Genomic DNA, 17,325 nt, shown 5'->3' with positions numbered 1-17,325 from the left:
TTTACTCCATTTGGATTGCGATTTAGTGATCATAACATTCATCCTCGTGAAGATCCAGAACAATACACCATATTTACTGAGAAAGTCTCAGCACACGCATTAACGTATAGAAAGACAATCGTCAAATCACTTGAATATCCATATGAAACGAACTGTCGTCATTATGATAGATTGAAAGTACTACATGAATGTATAATAGAATCAAGTCTATTGCAGAATAATAATTACATGAGCAAATTCTCATTACATGAATGGGAAAAGTATTCTGTCTATACGAACAGGACTTTCGATTTTTCTGGTAACGATTACGAAAAACAATACGAATTTTGCATAGAAAAGATCCAACAACCGGAATGTGAACGTGTATCTTATGCGATAAACTGGCGATCGATGGACGATCAGTCGTTGATAATGAAAATTGCAAGTGAAGGTGAAGGTGACGATGAATTATTCAAAATGTTCAACATAAAATGTCCATCAGAATTTGTCCAGAAAACCACAGCTTATCCAGCATTTACTCTGGCTGAATATCTTATTTACACTGGTAGTATTCTGGGTCTTTGGTTTGGATTATCCATTCTCGATGGACTTACTATTGTGTTTACTAGTTTTAGAAAAATTGATCGGAACAAAGTTTTTGTGGCCTCGAAACGAAATCTTCAATTAAGATCGAAAAATTGAAGTCCGAGAAGAAGGAATTAAAAAATAAAAATATTCTCAGTCGCTCGAACCATTTCAAATGGTACTATTAATATTCGTGGTCTGTTTTACAAGTCAATTAGTGGTTTGACTTATTTAAAGATTAATTTCTTTCCAAATTAATTATCATAATTAGGAAATATTTTTATTGGCACTTTTCAACATTTGCACCAAAATCATAAATCATATCAATTGTATTTATAACTAAATGATATAACATAAAAAAGATGAGGAAATTATTATATTAACTTTGTTACAAAACGAAGACAATTAACCAGAATTAATGTTATGATACAGATTAAAAAACAGCACAAGTAGGTTTGTAAGAAAACTGGAAGATAATTAAATCAGTGTGATTAATTTACTCGAAAAACTTTTAACTATATTTCGTTTTTCCTGTTTTTCCAATAAACTGATCAGCTGAATATACAATTTACAAGTCAATTAGTGGTTTGCCTTATTTAAAGATTAATTTCTTTCCACATTAATTATCATAATTAGAAAATATTTTTATAACCTTTTCTTTTTTTAATCATCATTTCCTCTTCTCCATCCTCATCCTTTTTACCAACTTTGGTGGATAACAGGTTAGGCCTGAAAGTTTTATCGATTTTCTTTCTAATTGTATAACATTAAAATTATTTATCATTTAGTTTCCTCTCTGTGTTTACATGATGATGAAGATGATGAGGATATAAAGATGATGGTATCTTTAATCATCTTCCTCCTACTCCTTTTGGTCTTGATAGATGAGTAAAAATAAACACTAAAATTAACCAACGATAATTTTGTTGGTATTTTAATGATTGGTAGTATTTCAATTAGCTTTCTGGTGATTGGTGAATTTGCATATTTGGTTAATTGTTGAGAGCGTAATTCCATTGATCTTCAAACTGTAGTGATCTCCGTTCATCAATATGATCAAGATCTCGAGCTAATCTTTCTTGAGCATCTTTGTTGAAGATTCGCCTCTTCAATCGTTTCCTTGGTGTTTCGTCGCAAGTTTTAATGTCTTGAAGTGTTTTCACTTTGATTCGTTTCTTTTGACCTTTAACTTTCTTATGAACCGTTAGATCAATTCCAATTTGAGCTTCTAAGTCTTTTAAATATTCTGGATCTTGCCAATCAGGAACTTCCTCATCCGGTGATTTCTTTGGTTCGACAGTTTTTTTATCTTCTTCGTTCAAAGGTTCACCCATTTCATTTCGAGGTATAATACGACCATGGAAGGGACATTTTCGAGCATCACGGCGAGGACATAGTTTACCATTCGGCAATGGAGCTTTACACATGGTACCAGTTGAACTTCGAGAAGAACATGGTTGATTAGGATCGATTTCCACTCCAGGATTAATACCATATTCTTTGAGTCGATGTTGAGGGATAATCGATTCGAGTCCTTCCTTTTCTTGTACCTCCTCAAATTCATCATCTTCTTCCTCCTCGTCCTCCTCCTCGGTATCTTCATCATCATTGTTATCAGATTTTCCACCTTCAAGTTTCCAGATGAATTTACTTTTTTATCCTTTGATTCAGACTCTTGATCCTCGTCAATCGGCTTATCGATTATTTTTAACTCAATGAACTTTTGTATCGCGATTAACAGTTTACTTTTCAAATCAATCGCTTCTTTCATCTCATCTTTACAAAATTCTGGTCCTTCCGCCATATCTTTTAAAATTGTCTTAATCTTTGGTAATCCATGAGTAACAATATCATGATAAACATCTTTAAGATTTTGAATAACTCCTTCATTGTCCGAATCTTTGACAATTTCGATATAAGGTCGAACTGTAACCGGTACATCTGATCAGATTATCGAGATTTCTGAATCCTCTACTGAACAGTTAGTTAACCTCAAGTTGAATTTCTAAGGAAAAGTTGTCAGAATACCTGAAAATATCTTCCTTTTGAATATCAGGATACAAGAGTTGGAAACAACTGAGTATTTGAACGATATGAGATTCACATGAACTTTTAATTTCACCGAATCTTTGATTAACTCTTTCCATCTTTCTCTTCAATGTTTCCAATTCTCGTTGTCTCTCCGCTTCAACTGCAGCTCTCTCATTTTGACGGACTATCTCCCGTTGACGGAAATTGATACAATTAGTTGAAAAGTGGGAATATAAACTCTTCAATGATGGATATCCTCTTTGAACTTATCGTGCCAAAAGTCAATACACTCGATGGACTTTTTTTTCAAGTCTTTGGCCCAGGCCTTTGGTGGAGGTAAAGGTTTCTCTTCATTCAATCCTAAGGTTAGTTCAACGAAATTATTTAAATGGTCGTGACGAAGTAAAAGATTTCGGAAACAATGAGATCGCCGGAAAAGCTCATCGATTAATAGTAAGGTACAAAATCGTATCTGTGAATGACCTCGGGACAGTTGAAAGGTTAACATGTGAAAAATTTGCTCCACAACTGAATCACCTTCTTGTTTACAGATCAGTTTAAGCTTTTCCCATGATTCTTGGTCAAGATCCTTTCGACCAGAGGTGGTTATCTTTTCAACCAATGCTCCAACCTCTTGATTGTTATTAGAAAACATTGTTCAAAAAGATAATCAGAAAAAAGATCAAATCCAAAGACAATCAAAATCTAATCCATAACAATCAATGATAAGTAATAACAAACATCATAGGAAAAACATTGTAATCAATGTTATCGATGTCACTTCAATGGATCCAATTAAAAGGCACATGAAAACTGATGGTCAGTTAATCAGTATGATGGAGAGAAACCAAATTAATCTATTAAACAAGAAGAAAAACAAAAACAATCAGATTTAATTAGTCTAAAAAAAGAGAATAGAAAAAATGAAAATTGAAAACAATTCAAATTCCCCATGAAAAAAAACAACATAACCACGAATTGAATAAACTATTGATCTAAATGAAGAGTAAGATAAAATAGATCTTAATTACCATTTAGAAAATCTAATTGTTGCTCTAGAACAATTAACTGCAATTAAAACATGGGAACAATTTAAATTGTGATGAAAATGTAAACAAGTTGAAAGAAAAACAAAAAACTGGTGATCAAAAGATGAGATAAAATTTGTGGCGCTCGAAACGATTAACCAAAAAATGAGAAAATCTTTTGATTTCTTTCAAATCAATCGACAATTAAGTCTAATTGATCATCTCAAAAATAATCTAATTACAATTGCTGATCGATAATTATCTTAATCCTTTTGTATCCAACATGTAAAACTTTAATTCTTTCCGTTGGATTGTATTGTCTTCACCATTGTTATATTGTTACCTTTGTTTTTATTTGTTAATTGTTATTAACAATCAATCTATAGTTTTTTTGTAATCAACAATCAATCAATCAAAGTATACACATAGATTAATGTTGAGTGTTGATAATTGTTCATAATTAATGTGTCCACTTTACTCAATCAATCTTATTGTTGTTGTTGTTGTTTGTTAATCGTTGCCAATTAATATTTGATTGTTAATAATGAAATTTGGACTCAATTTAAATCATCATCATATGTTAACTTCAAGATCTGTGATTAACTCAGTGTCTAAATTAGCATTGAGATATTTTTCCAGTCAATTTAAACTACCAGAGCTTAGGAACTTTAAACCGGCAACTTATGAGGTAAGTTAACAATTAAGATCGTTGATTTGACTGATGGTTAATTGTTATTGTCTTAATAGACTTGGAACCTTGAGAAGATCAGGAAAGTTCATGGTAAACATTTGAATCCATGTTTACTTACAATCTACCAGAATCCACCGATTCTGGTCCAAGGGAAGATGCAATATGTTTGGGATGAAAAGGGTCGCCAATATTTGGACCTTTTCGGCGGAATAGTGACCACAAGTGTAGGTCATTGTCACGATAGATTGGTAAAGGCTTTGACCGATCAAGCGGGTAAACTTTGGCACACGAGTTCCCTTTATGTTTACGATGAGATTTACCGATTCACCGATAAATTGTTGGGAAAATTTCCTTCTCAATTGAATAACGTTTTCTTTTGTAATTCTGGTTCTGAGGCAAATGAATTCGCCATCTTATTGGCTCGACTTCACACCCAATCTTATGAGATGATCTCCTTGAGAAATTGTTACCATGGTTGCTCACCGAATACCATGGCTTTGGGTGGTATTGGTACCTGGAAATATCCAATACCAGGTTTACCTGGATTCCATCATACAACTTGTCCTGATCCATATCAAGGTCGTTTTGGTGGATCAAAATGTCGGGACTCGTTAATTCAAACAACTCGTGATTGTGATTGTCCATCGGGGGATAATTGTCAAGCATCAGATAAATATATCCAAGACCTTGATCAAGTTCTAACAACCGTAGTACCAAAAGGTAGAATCGCAGGATTCATTGTTGAATCGATACTCGGTGTCGGTGGTTTTGTTCAATTTCCATCTAATTATATCTCAAAAGCTTATGAGAAGATTAAACAACAAGGTGGATTATTTATCTCTGATGAGGTAAGAAAAATTCAATCCGATCAATTGTTCAATCGGTTAATAAGTTAATTGATTCTTATTGGAATTAAGGTTCAAACAGGATTCGGCAGAACGGGAACTCATTATTGGGGATTTCAGGCTCATGGAATAGTTCCAGATATCGGTCAGTTTAAACAGGACAATGAGAGAGATTTTCATCTTTTAACTTTCTCAAGTTTTTCTTTTATTTTTGAATTTTTTTCCTTTCGATAAAATCAGTTACCATGGCCAAAGGAATTGGTAACGGTTTCCCGTTAGCGGCCGTTGTAACCAGCGAGGAAATCGCTTCGTCCATGAAGAAAGCGCTATTTTTTAATACCTTTGGTGGTAATCCGTTGGCTTGTCGAATTGGCTCTGAAGTGATTGACATAATCGACGATGAGAAAATGCAAGAAAACAGTTCGATCCAAGGAAAGAAATTACTTATTGGCCTTGGAAAACTTCGTGATAAATATCCCGACGTAATTGGCGATGTTCGAGGTAAAGGCCTAATGATTGGAATAGAATTAGTAAAGGATAAGGTGAGTGAAAGTTTGTCGAACAATTAAATCGATATTGAATATTAATCCATGGACAATTTGTACATTTCCTTTCGATGACCAATCGTCTTGGACACAGGAGACGAAGAAACCAATCGATCCTAAAGGATTCGCTTCGATACTTGAACAATTTAAAGACAATGGACTTCTAATTGGTAAGGGCGGACCTTCTGGGAGCGTAATCAGAATCACACCGCCGATGTGTTTGTCCGCTGCCGATGTTGATGTTACTCTTCAGATCGCTGACCACATTTTCTCAACTTATCGACATGTTGATTGACCAATTACTCCACAATTAATCATCTAAATTCGTGGCGAAAAATAATTTTATATGTAACCCGAACATTGAGAGGAAAAAAAAAGTATCGCGATAACACCGAGGGCCGATTGTAATTAGAGACTTGATTTTCTATGAGCAATTAACAATTTGATCGAATTGATTGATTAAATATTAACAAGTTAATTTGGTAAATTAAAGGTGAAAACAGAGAAACGGAAAGAAAAATGAGAAACAATTTCAACTATGGTCAACCTTAATTTCTTGTTTATATTTGTTTTTGTGTAGGCAAAGGGAATCTTGTTGGTTAATTAGATTGTTAATTAAAAAAAACACATTTGTGGTTTTCATCATCAAGGTTTAGTTTGGTTAATTGTGATGAGGGTTTCAAGTTTGTCGGAGGAATCCATGTCCATCGTAATCAATTTGTTTTGTTTTCTTATAATGGAGAAAACAAATTGTCACAATCTTTGTCTACAAATACACAGAAAATCATATGGGAGGTGTAGTGGTGGTGGCGGCGGTCGATTTGGCGGAGAGTTTTGGGAGAAAAAAAAATAATATAAGTAAAGGAAAAGGAAATGATAAGAGGAGGAATTGAAATTTGAATAACACAGAATTTCAATCAGATTTACATAGATGGAGTATATATTCCAATTCTTAATTGTCTTTAAATTTACGTACAATTTTTGTTAATCTTAATTTATAAATATTAAGTTTTTCTTTTTCTTACAATTAGAGCGATTGATTTAAGATCGACAGAAAGCTCGTGAAAAGCTTAATGTGTATGTATGTGTGAGAGAGAGAGAGAGAGAAAGTGAGAGAAAAATGAGAGGAGAGAAAAAATCAAGCAAAGATGGATTACTAATTAGGCAAGTTCATCATGTGCTTTGTTTGCTTAATTGCTGATGTTTTGTTTTTGGAATATATATGCGTCATCATCTATGTAACTCTGACTGTTACGAGAAAATTTCTCGATTTCAGAAATAAATCAGCATTTTATAGCTGAAAAAAGGCTAAGGAAATTGGAGAGAGAGAGAGAGTGGGAGTGGGAGATGTAGAGAGAAAATCAGAGTTGACCAATTAGAAGGTTATAATTATTCCGCAACTTTGATGTCAAATTTCACAATTGCCCAGTGATGAGACAATTTAAGTTCCATTCCAATTGGTTGGGTTGGGTTGGGTCTTGTCTTTTGATTTTTAGGATTGATGAATTTTCTTTGCTTGATTTTCTGTTGCTAGCGAAGTTGATATCGGTTGTTGATGTTGTTGTTATATTTATGTACTTTGTTTGTTATGGTTCAATATCATCATCAAGATCAAAAGTTAAATCTTTTATCGGGAAGTGTATTGGCATTACCAAATTGAAATCCGGTACCATCATTAGATGTTGGTACAAGTGAGGCATCTTCATCATTATCATCTGAGAAAAATGAGTCAATTATTTCATAGGAAAGTCTATAAATATCAGGATTATCATGATTTTGTAAAAGTTCAATCTTATCTAGACCACCACATTTCTCTATCTGATCAGCAACGGGATAGAAATTTTTACCCGCCATTTTTAGTATATTCATCAGTCCATCCAAGACCACTTGAAGTATTTGAACATCTTTAACCGATAATAGATCACACATTGGTGCGATCACTTCATGAGAGACAAGGTATTCAATTTGTCCTTTGTTTCCTGAAATGGTCATATTGGTTATCGCCCAGGCTGCTTCACGTTGCGTTTGAAAATCACCTCGGGCAAGATGTCGGATTATACCAGGAATTAGGTTAGCGTCAATGATTGCCTGAATTTGTTGTTGATTACCAGCGGTAACATTGGATAAAAACCAAACAGCTTCTTTGTTAATCTTTTCTTTTGGATGTTCAAGGAGAGCAGGAAAATAGCTTAATGCTTTACAATTTAGAACAGCCTGAGTTTGTTCATCGGTACCGGTAACTATATTACCAACAGCACGTAGAGCTGCTGTTTGAACTTTAACTTCTTTATGACACAAAAGTGGTACAAGGTTGGAAACAATTCCACAGTCAATAACTAATTGAATCTGTTCATTTCCACCATCGGTTAAATAGGACAAGGCCCAAACTGTATCAACCAAAATTGTAATATCTGCATGGTGAATCAGGTAAGCTAAAGCTGGAAGAAGCTCCTGGATGGTTTCTATTGGTGGTGGTGGATCTTTATTCCGGCAAAGATTAACAATTACCCAGGTTACATTGCGTAAAAATGATAAAGCCATTTCAGGTTCAATTAGTGATAGAAGAGGCTTAACTACACCCAATTTGATACAATAGTCTCGAAGTCGGGGACCATCACCGATAATATTACCTAAAGCCCAAACCGCTTGTTCACAGACATTATCACTTGAAGAGTGAAGAAGATCCAGAAAAATGGGCACAGCACCTGATTCAACAACGGCTTGAGTCTGTTCTGATGTACCACTGGCAATATTGGTTAATGCCCAAGCCGCTTCAAACTGTAATTGGGAATCTGTATGTTTTAAACATTCAACTAAAATTGGTAATATACCCGAACCAATTAGCTCATCGATGGGTGGATTTTTATCACTTGAGAGCAGCTTACGAGCCGCTCGCACCGCATTTAATTTAGCCTCAAGTTGACCACATGCGGCACTTGCAACAATCTCCGTTAAACTGCTGAAGGTTGATCTCCATTGTTCATCATCGGTGTCCACGGGTGCATCCGTTATTGGTACATTTCGTCTCTTAAGGATTGACTCTTCACGCTTATTCTTCCTCAATTCAACTGTTTGCTCATTCCGACGACGTCTCATCTCTTCTGCATCCTTACCACGATTCTTAAAATTATTGAGACGCATTTTCCGGCTAAAACCATCCGAAGCCATGATGTGTGTATGAATATGTGTTTCGGTGTATATCAACAGGTAAAAAGAAAACCAACCAGAGCAATTGAGAGAAAGAGAGAGGCGATGCCACTACACTTACAATTTGAAACCACAGATTTCAAGAAAACAACCGATTATAAATGATGATAGTGAGAGAAAGAGAGAGAGAGAGAAAAAAATGATGCAAACAAACAAAAGGAAATCTTATCGAATTAAACAAGATCAATGGACTTTATTTTTTTCTTTGTCTCTACTCAGTTGGAATATGATGATGATAAAGGTGGTGATGAAGATGAAATTGGTGATAACAATTGTATGAAGATAAAGATATTCTGAGAAAGAAAGAGAAAAACAGAAAGAGATTTTCAAATAAACTCACCAAACAAAAGAAAGTAAAAAAGAGAGTGATTTCTGTTTATCCAAAAGCAGAAAGAAAGACATTCAAGAAGAAAAACGATCAACAACAATTTTCTTTTTCGCCGCCAGATGGAACCACCAAGAGAATTTCAAAGAATAAAATTTCAAGTAAATTCGATGGAAATTTGAATCAAATTATTTGATGATTTTGAGAATTGCAAATTTCTAATACATGAGGAGATTCTCATCCCGTTGTTAGAAATCATCGTCGAGGTGACGGATTGTTTTTCGAATTAGAAGAATCGAGAAAAAGAAAATGATCTTTTCGATCTCTTTTCGAGGGATTCGACCATTGATTAAATTAATTCCATTATCTGCAAGTCGATCCAATTGATTTCGAAAATATTTCAATATAATTGAGTAAATATCATAAATTCGTTAGAATTAACAGAACCAAAGTCTCATGTTCTCCAAGTTTAATTGCTACTTATGTAAATGAATAAATTATTATCCAACTAATTGAATTGTTATCAGATTAAGTTTCGTTATCAAGAGTTGCTTTTGATAGCGATAACCTCAAAGAGCCTGAGGCAGTTAGATCATAATTAGAAATCAGTTCCGTTCAGTAGTAATCTTGAATTGTTCAATGAATCGATTGATAGAATTCAGTTTTCGAAAATTTCATTGAGAAAAAAAATCTATCATCTTTTTCATCTTCTTTTCCTTCCTCATCTTGTTGATTTCTTATTCCAATGTTGAGTTTTGATAATTTTCAAGTGATTAACAATTTAAAATTTCCCATAGAGAGTAAAATTAATTTCTTGTCCATTCAATGGATAAATTCAGTTAATTGTTTTAATAATTTTAATTGCTTTTTGTTTTAATAGAATAATTTTTGTCTTAATCATTTTAATTTACATTTTCTGTCTTTGATTTTACAATAATTTCTAATGAGAAGACATTGATTCACTTTTGAGATAAACAGAATAGTTAATTACGATTTGTCAGCAAAACTGTATAATAATAAATGTTTTAATTGTGTTTGCTTATGAGAGAAGAGGAAGAAAAAAAAATAGATCTGAGGAATAAATTAATTGTTAATTAATTATAAGTTAGAACAAAAAATTTGCTGTTAATTGTAGTTACAAAGAAGGATAAATAATTTTAGTATATCAAAATTTGTTAATTGTTGGTATAAAAAAAAAGGGGGAAACAATTAGAAATATTTCTTGAAAAGTTTCTAAAGAGTGAAAATAATCAGGATGCTGAATTGATAAAGCTACTGTTTCAGTAGCTCAATTAGTTAATTTACTTTGGATTAACGAAAAATATTATCACCCTTGTTATTAATGACTTTTTGATTATATTTGCATAGTTGATTCAATTGTAATGATAATAATAAAAGTATATTAATCAACTACATTGCTGCCAATTGAATTGCTATTGGATCCATCAGATGGATTATTGGAATCGGCGTTGGTAATTTGAATATTACCTGTTGAATTGTTTGAATTATCATTTGATGCTATTTGGTGGCTAATTTCATCACCATTTGTTTGTTGGGTTTGATTGATTTGAGAATCGTCAAGTTGATTATCGTTAATTGTATTCGTTAAATTATTACCATTATTTGTACTATTAATATTATTGTTGTTGTTGTTGTCGTTGGGATTTGAAGCTTCATTGGAATCGTTGATTTTATTATTGTTACTCTGGTTCTCATTGCCATTATCAATTTCGTCATCATAACTTTTGATATTTAGATTACAAAAGAACGAAATTATTGGATTGAGAAAATTGCACATTCAAGAGTTGGAGGTGTAAATAGTTATCAATGGATCTGTTTTCTCCTTGGCTACAATAATACGATAAATGCAACAATTGGTAATTCTGAGAGATCTACTTACAGCCGTTCGTTTAGAGTTTTTATTCTGTACAATGGTTGGTGTTTGTAAGGATAGTGGAGTTTGAACTTGGATTTGGTGTTTGGTGAAACGGGAATTACAAAGAAAATGACCAGTGGCCGTTTGTCTCCATAACGAAGTAGCAGTTGAAGCACAATTGACACAATCTCGACCCGTTGGGTCACTCAAATCCATTTCATTGTTATTCGCTACTTTAAGTGTTTTCAAGTCAACTAAAGTGGCAACAGTTTGATGCTGAGAGTGGGGAGATGATGAATTTGAAGATGAGTGTGCTTGTTGTTGTTGTTGTTGTTGCTGCTGATGCTGTTGATGCTGCTGTTGATGCTGCTGCTGGTGATGATGATGATGATGATGATGTTGTAGCTCAATTGGTTGACTGTGTTGTTGAAGAACTTGTAAATGTTGATGTTGCTGTTGTTGTTGATGAGAAAGTTGTTGAAGAGCGTGAATAGCAGCTACAGGAGATTGAACTTGATACCCATTGTTAGTTATAGAAATAATTTTAGCCTGATTAATACCGCCAACACCACCACCGACACCAACACCAACACTATCACCACCAAGAGTTGATCCAATATTTACACCACCACCACCGTTAACAATTGTACCAAAATGATTACCAAGATTATTGTGAAGTATATTAACATTACCACCGCCGTTTGAAACATAACCACCATTAGAAACACTTAATTGTTGCCCTTCGTTAGATAAATTTGCCAAATTGGCCCAAATAACTGAATTAATACCATGGGAAGCATCAGAGTTAATCCATTCATAGTTGATAACGGGATTTATTGTAGTTGTTGTATTCAAACTGGACATTGTCAGAATACTATCAGTTAGATGAACAGTTAATCTATTAAATCTGATGGATAGATATTTCTTAAGGTGGTATAAAGAAAGGGGGCAACACAAAGACAGAAAGAGAGAGAGAGAGAGAGAGAAAGTGAGAGATGAGATTGTAACCACTGATAATTGCGAGGATGATAACAATTAAATATTTATCGTGTATTCACAACCAGTGGAAACGAGAGAACAAGAGAAATGAAAAAAAAAACTTGGGATCAACTGAAAGAGGGAGAGAGAGAGAATATAAAAGAATATAAAATGAGAGAACCAAAAGAAAACAGAGAAAGAGAGGAGAAAAAGAAAGAGAGAAAGAGAGAGTTTTTTTTCTATTCTTTTCTCTTCCAAAACCAATCATCATCTTTTAGTTTTACTTATAAATAAATACTTATCTAGTGTTGATAGAGATGATTAATTAAGATAAAAGGAGAAACGGAAAGAGAGAGAAAGAGAGATAATCTAATCTTTCAAACGATTTATCTTGACCACAAGTAACCGATTTGTTGGCTATTCTAATTGCTCTGATTTTCTCTCTTTTGTAACTTCCTCTTTCTTTTTTTTGTGATTATTCATTTATAACATGAGAGAGAGAAACAGAATAATTTGAATAATTTTCTTTTCTCTTTCAAATGTTTGTCCAATTCATTCCCTTATGATTGATTTTTTCTCTTCTTCTTCTTCTTTCTTGTCTTTGTTCACTTACTATGGTCAAGTGAGATTAACTCGATCATCTTAAACTGTTTTAATATCTTTTCTTGTTAATCTCCGTTAATCTATGTAAGATAAGAGAGGAAATTAAGAAAATCTATTGACTTTTAATTTCTCTTTTCTCTTTGTAGTCAACATTTATTTTTTTCTTTTCTTTCTCAGTTTACAAGAGAAATACGACAATTAGTGACTAAAGAAGAAGAAGAAGAAGAAAAAACAATCAGAAGATAACATTTAGAAAAGAACATTAGTTAAATTCTTTTCTGTTTCTCTTTCTTTCTCTCTTTCTTTTTTGTTGTGGTCACATCAATTTCTTGAAATGAATTGAAAAAGAAAGAGAAATTAAAAGATCAAAAGATTTGGTGACTCATTATGGTCAAGATAAAATCTTATTTAGATTAGATTATTAATTCTCTTTCTCCTTTGTTCTTTTTCTCTTTCTCTTGCCCTTTTGTGTTTTCTCATCTAATACTTTTCATCGTCCGTTAGATACACGAATTAAATCAAAATGGTGATTGGTTTTGGAAGAAGAACAAAAATTGATAGAAAAAAATGTTCTCTTTTTTATTTTGTTATCTTTTCTATGTGATTCAAGTTTGTATCATTCTTTTTTTCTAGTCACATCACAACTACAGTTCTGATTATTGTCATGAATATTTATTGTTTTATATTAACCAACAATTCAATTGTTATCACCTTCACAATTATCGGTTACTAATCTACCTCATCCCTCGCTTCCATCCTCTCTCTCTCTCTTTCTCTCTGTTTGTGTCATTTTCTTACTTTTTTACTCTCTCTCTTTCTCTCTCTCCTTTGGATTTTCTTAACTTAAAAATATCAAATTATCGATGTAAGACAATTAATATCTTATTTTTATCTTTCACATCAAATAAGATTAGCCGTTCATCTAACTGATAGTATTCTGACAATGTCCAGTTTGAATACAACAACTACAATAAATCCCGTTATCAACTATGAATGGATTAACTCTGATGCTTCCCATGGTATTAATTCAGTTATTTGGGCCAATTTGGCAAATTTATCTAACGAAGGGCAACAATTAAGTGTTTCTAATGGTGGTTATGTTTCAAACGGCGGTGGTAATGTTAATATACTTCACAATAATCTTGGTAATCATTTTGGTACAATTGTTAACGGTGGTGGTGGTGTAAATATTGGATCAACTCTTGGTGGTGATAGTGTTGGTGTTGGTGTCGGTGGTGGTGTTGGCGGTATTAATCAGGCTAAAATTATTTCTATAACTAACAATGGGTATCAAGTTCAATCTCCTGTAGCTGCTATTCACGCTCTTCAACAACTTTCTCATCAACAACAACAGCAACATCAACATTTACAAGTTCTTCAACAACACAGTCAACCAATTGAGCTACAACATCATCATCATCATCATCATCACCAGCAGCAGCATCAACAGCAGCATCAGCAGCAACAACAACAACAAGCACACTCATCTTCAAATTCATCATCTCCCCACTCTCAGCATCAAACTGTTGCCACTTTAGTTGACTTGAAAACACTTAAAGTAGCGAATAACAATGAAATGGATTTGAGTGACCCAACGGGTCGAGATTGTGTCAATTGTGCTTCAACTGCTACTTCGTTATGGAGACAAACGGCCACTGGTCATTTTCTTTGTAATTCCCGTTTCACCAAACACCAAATCCAAGTTCAAACTCCACTATCCTTACAAACACCAACTATTGTACAGAATAACGTTTATAATAAAACTCTAAACGAACGGCTGATACTTTTTGATTAACAAAAAAAAGTTAATATAATTAAAGACAATAAATTGTTTGTATACAAATTGATTGGTTTTTTTCGCTTAAAAAATCATTGATCAAATTGACAATTTTGATTAATAAGCTTTGAATGATAAATTAATTGCTTTTTTAACCCTTTGTCGCAATTGTTTTGTTAAATTGTTACTAAAAAGTTAACAACTTTGTTGCTTTTAAAATTTGATTGTAAATTGAGGTTTTGTTTTTGTTAATTTGATTAGTTGCGTTGATAAAAAGCTATTGCAATTGTGGACTTAATTGTCGAAATGATTAGTTGAGGTTAATTCTAATGGGACTGAAGGGTCATCTTGTAGACTGGAATTATTTAATTGGTGTGATTGGATAACAGTTTGCTGACCATTGGTAATTAACAGTTCCTTTGATAACGATAAAAGGTGATTTTGTAAAGTTGAGGGTTGGGGGTGGTGGAGTTGTAGGGATATTGGCCCATCGGTACCATTGTCCTGTAATTGATTTGATTGTTGGGAGTGATGATGAGGATTTTGTTGATTATGATGATGATGATTAGAGGAATGTTGTTGATGAAGATGAAGTTGATGTGTTTGCAATTGATGGTGTTGTTGTTGTTGTTGCTGATGATGATGTTGGATAACCTGTTGTTGTTGTTGTTGTTGATGGTGTTGGTGTTGTAGCTGCACTTGTAGTTGTGATGGTCCACCGCCACCTCCACCTGATTGATGGGATTTCGGTTTCCTTTTCCGTGTTTGAATTGAATCTTTCTTCATGGTCAGTGGCCTGGGGATACTATGCAATTTGAAATATAAGCCGCAGGCGTTGCAAACCGATTCGCCTTTACTGTTACACCGCCATAACGAAGTGACCGCCGTCCCACAGTTTGCACATTTACGACCCGTTCGCCGAGAAGAGCTCTAGAAAAGTGGAGTGGACACAACAACCACAAGAAAGATAAAAGAAACAATTAGAAAACAAAATGAGCGATTATAATCAAATGGAGTGTTTTGATTATTATGGTGGGAAATCAATTTACAACTTACTGTTAATCGTCTTTGATTCTTGACCAATGGTCGATTGTAACCATTCATTTTATGAAAAAGTCCACAAGCATTGCACAAATAGTGACCTGTTCCATCGCGACGCCAAAGCGGTGTTTGTATCGCTCCACACCACACTCTCTTCCTCTGAGGAGGAAAATTTATCAATATCATTGATTAACCGTCGACCCAAATCATTTGGTGAGACAATCGGATGATGATGAACTTGATTAAAAATAGCATAACCTTGATAAGGATTAATCGTTGGATTGTTTGAATTGAATGACACTGCAGCAGCAGCAGCAGCGGCGGCGGCGGCGGCAGCGGTCGCCGTAGTAACGGTCGACGTTGTATTGATCACAGATGAACTCGAACCACCGTTGTTTCCACTTGCAAGATAAAAGAAACAATTAGAAAACAAAATGAGCGATTATAATCAAATGGAGTGTTTTGATTATTATGGTGGGAAATCAATTTACAACTTACTGTTAATCGTCTTTGATTCTTGACCAATGGTCGATTGTAACCATTCATTTTATGAAAAAGTCCACAAGCATTGCACAAATAGTGACCTGTTCCATCGCGACGCCAAAGCGGTGTTTGTATCGCTCCACAATTAACACACTCTCTTCCCTCTGAGGAGGAAAATTTATCAATATCATTGATTAACCGTCGACCCAAATCATTTGGTGAGACAATCGGATGATGATGAACTTGATTAAAAATAGCGTAACCTTGATAAGGATTAATCGTTGGATTGTTTGAATTGAATGACACTGCAGCAGCAGCAGCAGCGGCGGCGGCGGCGGCAGCGGTCGCCGTAGTAACGGTCGACGTTGTATTGATCACAGATGAACTCGAACCACCGTTGTTTCCACTTGCACCTCCACCGGCGTTTCCACCACCACCACCATCTCCATTGGTTCCATTGGAAGTACCATCATTACCATCAGTTGAATAAAGTGGAATAAATTGTTCGGTAAATGTCTCCATGGAATGGAAAAGCAATTTAGAACAATCCAACAATTCTAATTGTTTTCCTAATTCTTTTTTCTCTTTCTTTTTCTTTTTTTTTTTACTTTCTTTCTCTTCTTTCTTTTTCTCTTCACAACGACATAAGTATCACAATCAAGATAAAGAAATTTTTACTTTCTTCTCTCTGTCGTAATAATTAATTAATTAAGATGTTGGAGTTACTGTTGCCGATGGTGATGAAGATGAAGGAGATGAGATGTAAAAGATGAGATGATGATGACGACGACAAGAACGACAAAAACTGATGATAAATATTGATGATGATATCGAAAGGTAAATTAATGGAAACAAACAGAAAAAGACAGAGAAAGAAAGAGAAAGAGAGAGAGAGAGAGAGATACAGAGAGATGAGAAGGATGAGAGAGAGAGAGTGAGATACAGAGAGATGAGAAGGATGAGAGAGAGAGAGAGAGAGAGGAAAAAGTCGAAGATGAGGAAAAAAAGGTGGACAGAAATTCGTTTTCTGGTAGATACCAAACACTATCAGGAGGTTATAAAGATCAGTGGGAATTATAGAGAGAGAGAGAGAGAGAGTAAGAGGACAACAAGGGGTGTTAACAACCGTTAGATTAAAGTCTAAAGTCTTGAAAGAGCAGAAAAAATTGTAATGTGTTTGGTTGATGGTTGATAAATAAATGATATTGACGATCATCATCATCATCCTCATCACCATGATGATGAAAAGGGAACCCAATCCGAGGGGTTTAATTGTTATCAATAAAAATGCCTGGTGATGCCAATATACAGTTAGTCAGATAATCTAATCA

General features: G+C 34.1%; 4 protein-coding genes across 4 annotated transcripts; 1 reads left to right on the top strand and 3 right to left on the bottom strand.

Annotated features, from left to right (window-relative positions):
- Positions 1–925: 925 nt before the first annotated feature.
- Positions 926–3,760, bottom strand: LOC128395842 (UV-stimulated scaffold protein A-like). Its single transcript, XM_053356329.1, is given in 5 exon segments — positions 926–2,153; positions 2,192–2,555; positions 2,593–2,854; positions 2,857–3,452; positions 3,627–3,760. Coding segments are annotated over 4 exon segments (1,617 nt in total). The 5' UTR covers positions 3,251–3,452; positions 3,627–3,760; the 3' UTR covers positions 926–1,556.
- A 267-nt stretch (positions 3,761–4,027) lies between these two features.
- On the top strand, positions 4,028–6,353 carry LOC128395841 (alanine--glyoxylate aminotransferase 2, mitochondrial-like). The gene is made up of 5 exons (XM_053356328.1): positions 4,028–4,311; positions 4,371–5,162; positions 5,232–5,304; positions 5,400–5,701; positions 5,799–6,353. The coding sequence occupies exons 1-5, from the start codon at positions 4,168–4,170 to the stop codon at positions 5,997–5,999; spliced, it is 1,512 nt and encodes a 503-aa protein (XP_053212303.1). The 5' UTR covers positions 4,028–4,167; the 3' UTR covers positions 6,000–6,353.
- Positions 6,242–9,300, bottom strand: LOC128395840 (importin subunit alpha-3-like). Its single transcript, XM_053356327.1, has one exon. It carries the CDS (start codon positions 8,870–8,872, stop codon positions 7,316–7,318), a length of 1,557 nt encoding a protein of 518 aa, XP_053212302.1. The 5' UTR covers positions 8,873–9,300; the 3' UTR covers positions 6,242–7,315.
- Positions 9,301–14,477: 5,177 nt separating this feature from the next.
- Positions 14,478–17,061, bottom strand: LOC128395788 (transcription factor GATA-4-like). The gene is made up of 2 exons (XM_053356271.1): positions 16,010–17,061; positions 14,478–15,400 (listed from the first exon to the last, which is right to left on the bottom strand). The coding sequence occupies exons 1-2, from the start codon at positions 16,514–16,516 to the stop codon at positions 14,765–14,767; spliced, it is 1,143 nt and encodes a 380-aa protein (XP_053212246.1). The 5' UTR covers positions 16,517–17,061; the 3' UTR covers positions 14,478–14,764.
- Between the last annotated feature and the right edge of the window lie 264 nt (positions 17,062–17,325).

The sequence above is a fragment of the Panonychus citri genome, unplaced genomic scaffold (genome assembly GCF_014898815.1).
Source record: "Panonychus citri isolate SS breed McGregor unplaced genomic scaffold, ASM1489881v1 Contig00141, whole genome shotgun sequence".
Classification (NCBI taxonomy): Eukaryota; Metazoa; Arthropoda; class Arachnida; order Trombidiformes; family Tetranychidae; genus Panonychus; species Panonychus citri.
This window is presented reverse-complemented; position numbering and strand designations above follow the sequence as displayed.

Excerpts from the sequence above, each read along its gene's own strand:
- LOC128395841 (XM_053356328.1), top strand. The coding sequence starts at position 4,168 with ATGAAATTTGGACTCAATTTAAATCATCATCATATGTTAACTTCAAGA. Across the intron at positions 5,163-5,231 it reads GATTATTTATCTCTGATGAG|GTTCAAACAGGATTCGGCAG; the intron begins GTAAGAAAAATT and ends ATTGGAATTAAG. Across the intron at positions 5,702-5,798 it reads TAGAATTAGTAAAGGATAAG|GAGACGAAGAAACCAATCGA; the intron begins GTGAGTGAAAGT and ends TCTTGGACACAG.
- LOC128395840 (XM_053356327.1), bottom strand. The coding sequence starts at position 8,872 with ATGGCTTCGGATGGTTTTAGCCGGAAAATGCGTCTCAATAATTTTAAG.
- LOC128395788 (XM_053356271.1), bottom strand. The coding sequence starts at position 16,516 with ATGGAGACATTTACCGAACAATTTATTCCACTTTATTCAACTGATGGT. Across the intron at positions 15,401-16,009 it reads AGAATCAAAGACGATTAACA|AGCTCTTCTCGGCGAACGGG; the intron begins GTAAGTTGTAAA and ends CCACTTTTCTAG.